The following is an 8,229-nucleotide window of genomic DNA, read 5'->3' on the forward strand; positions in this document are numbered from 1 at the left end:
CGAGATCACGCCACTGCACTCCAGCCTGGGAGACACAGCGAGACTCCGTCTCAAAAAAAAAAAAAAAAAAAAAAAGAAATTGCTAGACTTCTCATAGCCTCAGTGTCCTCATCTGTTACATGGGAGCACTTCCTCTACCTTCAAGGCTGACTGTGAGGACTAAACAGGAGAATGTATTTTAAATGCTCAACACAGTGCCTAGCACGTAATCAGCTTTTGAACATGTGAGCTCCTGACACAGCCCAGCTCAAAACAGGAGCCAGGGTCTCCTCAGGGTTTTTAGAGGCAAGCACTGTTTCATTTATTCCCAGTGTTTGCTTCGTTGCTGCCAACCTAGTCTTCACAGTTCCTGGGGTTTGGGTCATCAAAACCATTTTAAAAGTCTCTATTTTCCTCCAGCGTCTCCCTCCTGGTGGAGAGATGCCTGCCACCTCCTCGGGTAGCCTGTGTGTTTTTGGGTCACACTGCAGGTTTCCAGTGCCTTGGCTGCTTTGCTCTTCAACAAACCAACCACCAAGAGCCCTTTCACTTCCCTACCGCCCCCACCCACCAGCTGCAGTCCATCTTATCTTTACTACGGTGACAAAATTGGTCCCCTTAAAATCAACAGGGACCTTGTTCTCTGTCCTCCTCTGTTTGCCTCTGTGGAGGGCTGGGCACTGCGGAACAATCCTTCTTTCCTTTCCTGGGACTGTTTTCTGCAGTAGCTTCTCCTTTTACTGCTACTTTGTTGCCTCCTCTTTTTTCAGGATCTGGTCATCTCCCCACCCTAGAATCCCCTCCCTGCAAGCCCTATCCCACTCCTACCTCCCCAGGTCAGATTTCAGGGCAAGCTAAAGCCCCATCATCCTCCCAAAGACTTCCAGAGCTCTCGAGGTTCCAGAGAGCACTCTCCTCTGAATTTCAAAAGACTGGCCTGGCATATTGCTCATTAGGACCTTGGAAAGACAGAGGCTACCTGTGTTTTCTGTGCATGATGCTTCTATATTCCTCTGGTTTGCAAGCTCCTCGAGGGCAGACCCAGAGCTTTCTGTATGAGAAGGGCTCTGTCAACATTGTTGATACACTACGAGTCACTCCCATTTGCTGAGTGAAGCTGGGATGTGTATGTATCTTTGTGTCTATCTGTGTATATATCTATGTATCTATGTATATATCTATCTGTCATCTATTTATCTAGTTACATATAGCTATCAATCATCCATCTATCTTATCTTGTCATCACAACATTCCATGAAGTAGCTATTACTATGTTAATTGTATACGTGAAGAAACTGAAAGTCAGACAGAAAAAAAAGAACTTGACCAAGACCAAACAGCTAGAAAGAAAGAGGGCCCAGGATCATAATTCTAGCATGTTTCCAATCCCTACGCACTAAATAAGTAGCCTCTAAATTTTCCGTATTTGGCATCCCTTTCAGAAAATATATGTGTTTGTTTGTCATTTATAACTTAATTATAATATATTTACCATATTATTGATATATTATGTGCATTATAAAACATAAACTACAAAAAATAGAAATTAAAGGATAATACCCTAAGTATAGATTGTGGTCTCTCACTAAAAGAAATCAGGTCTTGGGAGAAGTGTCTAATTTTTAGTCTGGGAAGTGTGCCTGGAGCATTTTGTCATACCAGAAAGCCAGGAAGCTATCAATTATTATTGGGTCCTGTCAAAAGGATGTGGGAACCAACCTGAAAAGCTTTCCATTGGCCAAACATGGGACATTTTGAGCAACTGCAATTGATTAAACCACATTTTGTGTGTGTGTGTGTGTGTGTGTGTGTGTATTTTTTTCAAATTTATGTTTATTATAATACTAAAAAGATACCTTGGTGATCACTTTTAGAGAATACTAGATGACCAACTAATTACTTTGAAAACTGGTAAAGAAAAAGAAGAATTTGTTCTGCCTTTCCTATAAGAATTGTGTCCCTGGATTAGCAAATAGACGATAAGAAGATTCTCTTAAAGAAGAATTCCAACTAATAAGTGAAGACACATAGATAGAATGAGGATACCATAGGACACCACACTTTGTAACTGCTAGTGAACAAGAGATTTGATAATGATTGCTATCACAAAAAGAGAGACAAGCAGACATTACGTTCCCCCAACAGATGTCCATAACACCAGTTGCAAAATGTTCTTGTCAGAAAGATTTAATATAAACCAGATGGAGCCTCTTGATTTCCTATTTACAGAAAATACAGGGGATGGAGGCACATGATAAATGATACCATGGGAACATAATCAGCGGAATCTAGCTTGTAGATTAACCAAGAAAAGCAACCCAAGTTTTTCAACAACAACAACAAAAAATTGCAAAAATAAAGAATGAGAGATTGAGAGAGGGAGTAATAGATTAAAGGAGACCTGAGGGGCATATTTATGTATCACAATGTGTGGACTTTGTTTGGGTCCCAACTCAAACTGAAAAAAAAAATTTTAGGAAAACCAAGGAAATATGAGCACTGATTGGATATTCAGTTATATTGTGGGCTAATCATTGATGTGTTGGGAGTATAATGATATTGTGGTTCAAGTTTTAAAAAGAGAGGACATGTTTTTAGATCCATATATTGAAATATTTACAGGTGTAATGAGGTAGTGTTTGCTGTCTTAGATAACAAAGGAGCAGGGAGGACAAGTAGGTGGGTTAATACAGGAAATAAGACTGGGCCTGGAGTTGGTAATTTTTGAAGTTGAATGGTGGGAACATGGGTACCTGGGAGGTTCATTATATGATTCTACTTTTATATATATTTAAACTTTTAACAAAAAAGTGGTTTTGTAATGATGATATTAGAATAAATATGAAGAGTTTTAATCCTTCTTTTCTTCTTCCTTCCCTTCTTCCTTCTTCCTTTCCTTCCTTCCTTTCCTCCTCACCTTTCCTTCCTCTCCCCTCCCCTTCCTTCCTCTTCTTTCTTCCAGTGGGTTGTTTGGAGGTGGTGCCCTTAGGTGTGATACCCCACTTTGGGGACCTTTGCTCTTGTCCCCTATGCAGCATCACCTCTCAACCTGAGGCCCAGGGAGGCCTGACCATGAGAAGCGTCTCTTCCATCCAGGAACCAAGGTCTGCGCTGCATCTCCAAGCCTGCAGAGAAATGATGTGTGACAGCCCACCTTGACAAATCAGCACTGCTTACAGCCCCGCCACCAGAATGCCTTCACTCTGTCCAACTCCAATTCCCTTTAAAGCAATGGAAGGAATCTGCTTTCCAAGATCCCTTCAGAAGGAAAGATTTGCATTGTTTAAAGGAGAAGAAAAATCAGATGTTTAAGAAAAAGGAAAAAGACAAAGTCTCCTTTCAAGAAGTAACAACCCTGCCAGCTTACTTAGGTCATGAAATAATGCTGTTGGCAATGACTTTGGGGTGTTCTATCACAGTCCCAGTACACTTTCTCCCCCAGGGCAGTATTTTATAGTTACTGCTTCTACGCCCCATTGGCTCAGACATAATTTATTATTTGTTTACATGTTTCACTTACTCTGCTAAGGTGGAAGTCCAGTGATGCATTATTACTGAGAGCATCAGTGTGTGTGTGTGTGTGTGTGTGTGTGTGTGTGTGATTGAAAGACTCAAGGAGATCTGACAGGTTCTGAACCTGCAACTTTTCAGAGCACAAGTGGCCTCCTCAGGTCTACAAGAGCCTCCCTGGGCTCTTGGCTCAGATCAAATGTGTTCTATGTCCCTGTAGTTAGTTCCTTCTACTTCTCCGAGGAGCAAGACAATTCCAGGAAGACACAGGCTCCCCGGGACTGTGACTTTCTATTCACTCCTTTGACTTGTCTTCCTGTGTCATGATCAAAGTCCTCCCATATCTGGGGGGAACGTCACAGTTTACACAGCACTTTCTTCATGACAATAGCATAAAGAAAATAATACCTGCCCTTTATCTCCACATGAGACACAGAGAGGTCAAGGACACGTGCAAGTTCAAAGAGCAAGAGTGGAATCCGGCTGGGACCAGCACCCCATGATGGAAGGGGCATGATCGTGGCTGGCCCAGTCACTTACAGCTCTTTGACCTGGGGCAGGTCAAGAAAAGCTCAGGCTCTTCACCTGCTAAAAGATGGAAGTGATAGTGCTTACTGCACAGGGCTGTTTTAGAAATAAAATAGATGTCTAAAAATGCTCAGCAAAATGACTGGCATGTAATAAACGTGCAATAAATGCTACCAACATTAATGGTCTTTTCAAAGCATTGTGTTTCCAAAAGCTTTGGCGCCTTATAATAAGAATGGTAGTAGGTGACTCTTTTGTAGTATAATAATAATAACGATAATAATAAAATAATAGGTGGCTTACAGGCATCATTTGAAGTCCCCTATGTGCATTAACCCTTTCATGTGTCATTAAGTCCTTTATGCATTTTTGCCACAACAAACCTATGTGGTAGGTAGCATTAGCACTCCCCTATTAGGGATGAAGGACACAGATGGTAGTTAGGTTTAAGTAACCTGGCCTTTTACAAAGAATTAGTCCACATCTGAAGTGTTTCTCTGCTCTTTACTGTCTCGTTCAGGGAGCATGGAACTGTGATCCCCCCCACCACCATCCATCAGCACCTGGTGAGAACTCAACAGCCTCCGTAGCTTCCGCTCCCTGGCTTCCTCCTCTAGCAGTAAAGTTCATGATTTTATGTGTCAGGTGCTCTTTGGGAGAGGAAACCACGGCCCAGAGGGATTAGCGACTTGCCCAAATCCACGTAGGGAGCTGGATTTAGAGCTGGCTTGAGGATCAAGTCAGTGTTCTCACTCTCCCTTCCGTGTCCCCGTGATGCTGTAAGAATGCACAGGGCCTTGGGACCTCGGTCCTCCCTGCTGCCTGCAGCCCCGGGGTTTTAGCAGGCTTGAACTCCCGCACGCAGCCGCTGCAGCCGTCTGGGCCAGAGGGACAGAAAAGTTCAATAGGGGGCGCCTGAAAGCCCAGGTGGGCGCTGAGCTCCTGCCTTCCCTCCCTCCGGGCCCGGCCGACAGGGAGGGGTTAGGAATTTAATCCTCCGCATTCCAGCCAGGGTTCCTGTGACATAATGAGGCCCAAGGAGGGATCTCGAGTGACTTGTCAGCAGAACCCCCGAAGGGATTTTCTATAGATAGCCAGGGCGTGTCTCGGGCTCGGTCCTCTGCGGCAGGAAAGTTCTTTAATGCCTGGGCTAGGCAACGCCGTGCGCAGCAGGTGGGTCTGTGAGGCCCGCCAGGCGCTGGGCCCAGAGGACTCCGCGCCGCTAGGAAGTGTGTGGCAGCCGGGGAGGGTACGCAAGGAGCCCGGGCCAGGAGAGGGAATTCCAACTATGGCGTTTTGGAGAAAACTATTTAGCTATTTGCCCTCGCTGACCCCACCCCACGTTGGGACTGCGGCTGCAAGGAGAGGTCCCAAATACTGAGCCTCACACAGCCTTTGATGCTGGCTCTGGAAAGATTCTGTGGCATGAACCCGGCTCTCTTTGGGGAGAGAGACGTGTTTGGAATGTTGGTGTCTGGAGTGGTGTGATTGGAGGCTTGAGGTTTCAGAGTTCCTTAATTTGCATGGCCATGCACCAAGGTTATTATTTTCCACGATAGAGGATTGAAATTTGAAACTCTATTTACCTTCCAGATTCCAAACAAGCAACATTCCTATCAATAATGTCACATAAATAACGGCATGATAGCCGAGAATCCTGTCATTAGTAATGTGTATACATATATATATATATACACACACACACACACATACATATATATTCATTCTGTTTGCTGGTGGAAATGGATTCTCAGAAGCTATGCATGTATTTTACATAAAATAATAGCTAAGCTGCCAAGGGCTTTAACGATATAATTTCATCATGGGATTCTGGGCTCTTTGGTGTATGCCGCCATCAGAACCCCAAGACAGAATTAATTCATGTAACTGGGACAAGCCCAAATGCTGTTTTCCCATTCCCCTTATAAGTGAACTGAACTATTTTAATTGGCCAAACATTTGGAGGGTAGGGTATAGCATGGAGAAAAGCCTGTCTACTATATTCATTAGCGTCCTAATAAATTCATTAGAGGCAGCATACTGTTGTTAAAAACATGAAGTTTGCTTCAAATAGCGTGGGTCTGAATCCTTACTTGGCCTTAAAGCTATGAAAACTTGGGCGTTATTATCCTGGAGTCTCCATTTCCTCATCTGTAAAACGTGGGTGCCGATCCCTAGCTCTCAGCATGGTTGAGCCATGATTAAATGGCTCATGATTAAATGCTACTGAAACTGATGGAATGTATGAATTTAATACCCGTCAAAGGTCCTTTGCACAGTACCTGGAGCCTACAGTAACTGTCAATAGATGGCTACTTTATTATTAGCTCAATGGCAAAAGCAAAACATCCTTGAAACTGTTCCCTGACACCATGAAGGCCCAAGAATCTTAGCCACTTCCCTCCAGAAGCTTCTCTTTTTAGCTCCTAAATTCCCCAGATGCTCCACATTTGTAAGTTGTATTATTCCCAGCCAGAGAGCAGGGTGGCAGCCCCCACCCTGTCTGGAATCCCAGAAACACCTCTGAGATTCTGACTTAGCGCAGCTGCCCGTTACAAATAATTCGGGAAACATGCAACAAAACATATTGCAGCTCCACAGAAAGGTCTGAAGAGTGGACCTCGTGTGTCTGTCACGGATCTGCTTTCTCCTGCAGAAGAGCCAAGGCAGGGCTCCACCTGGAAGAGTACCCCTGAGGCTCCTCAGTGAGAAGCTCATGTGCCCCCCAATGTCTGTTATAGTGCTACCTTGTCATGGTGGATAGAAGGGTTTCTCTCTAGATGTATACACAATTCTTGCCTGTGAGTAGACCTTAGCTTTGTAATACTGGATAAGATTATGGCTTCAAGTCTTGCCTCCATTCTGTACTAGCTGTGTGACCTTGGGTGAGGAACTTTAGCATTTTTGAACCTGTTTATTCTTAAATCTGCAAGATGAAAAGAATGGTAAGCCTCTCACTAGATGGCTGGGTAGAATAAATGGGTTATCACAGGTAAAATGACCAGTATAGCTTCTGGCACAGAGCAGAGGGAGATAAGGCTGAATGGCCTTTCAGAAAGAAGAATTATTGAAGCCCATAGCCGGGTAAGCAAGACCTTCACCCTCACAAGCAGCCCAATTATTGATACCACTCCCTTTCCCAAGGCTTTCTCCAAGTATGCTAAACTAAGTGACCTGAAGTCTTTTTAGGGATCCTGTTGCTGTTAACAATCAAAGGGAGAGGAAATTTTATTTAAAACATTTTTTTTTTCTGGTTGAAATATGGTCACCCTATTTTCCAGCAGCGAAAGTCCCAGTTGATCAGGGGTAGCATTAGAGCTTTTAAATATTCCTTGTCAAGCAATGGCAATGGACAATCATTGGAGAAGGGCAGGGGCGTGCCCCACAGGCTGCTGGCAGGGTCCCATGGAGGATGCGTGTTGAGATTTTCCTTCCTAACCCACTGACTGTAGCTTTGTAATAGCCAAGAATTGGGGTTGGATTTATACAGTCTCAACCCTTTTCTCCTTATTTTATGCAGCTTTTTGTTATGTGCCTTTGTTCTCTCTGAAAATATTTTCTTCTCACCTATATGAGTAAACTGGTCACAGTCATTTTTAGGAACTGTGAATGTAGTTGAATTTATTTGCAGGTCAACTCTGCAGCTGCCAAATGCCCAAAACAGATCACTGGAGAGAAAGAATTCTAGCTACAGAGGAAAATAAATGTAGACTTTCTTGGTTTTGCCTCTAAAATGGATACTGTGCCTGTTAAGTCCTGTGTATTTCCCCCACAGCACCTAGAACTGTTCTCCCCATTGACTGGCATTTCATACATAGCACTGTCTAACTTAAGGTTCCGGAAGGGACTAGAGGCATATGGAGTGGGGAGGGGCTGCAGAAAATAGATTCTCCTCCTTTTAGTAACTTGTTGTTTGCAATTGACACCATTATACACCCCAGAGAACTAAGTATATAGTTTATAGTAAATCATTCAAAGAAAATGTCAATCAATATACAAGATGCTGCATAACATAGCCACCAGACACTCATTCTTTTTTTTTTTTTTTTTTTTTTTTTTTTAGATAGAATCTCACGCTATCATCCAGGCTGGAGTGCAGTGGCGTGATCTTGGCTCACTGCAACCTCCGCCTCCCGGGTTCAAGTGATTCTCCTGCCTCAGCCTCCAGAGTAGCTGGGACTACAGGTGCGCACCACCAAGCCCGGCTACTTT

At 43.7% G+C, this 8,229-nt stretch overlaps 1 protein-coding gene across 2 annotated transcripts in view; it reads left to right on the top strand.

Moving 5' to 3' along the window:
• LOC144341011 (uncharacterized) overlaps positions 1 to 4,200 on the top strand; it is a 25,989-nt gene extending 21,789 nt beyond the window's left edge. For both annotated transcript variants that reach the window (XR_013417577.1, XM_078002719.1), the window contains one exon: positions 2,942 to 4,200. Coding sequence is in view for 1 of the 2 variants with exons in the window: in XM_078002719.1 (XP_077858845.1) it covers positions 2,942 to 3,138 (197 nt within the window). In the remaining variant the exon portion in view is untranslated. The remainder of the gene's footprint in view (positions 1 to 2,941) is intronic.
• Positions 4,201 to 8,229: the final 4,029 nt, after the last annotated feature.

This window comes from Macaca mulatta, chromosome 5, assembly GCF_049350105.2.
Source record: "Macaca mulatta isolate MMU2019108-1 chromosome 5, T2T-MMU8v2.0, whole genome shotgun sequence".
Classification (NCBI taxonomy): Eukaryota; Metazoa; Chordata; class Mammalia; order Primates; family Cercopithecidae; genus Macaca; species Macaca mulatta.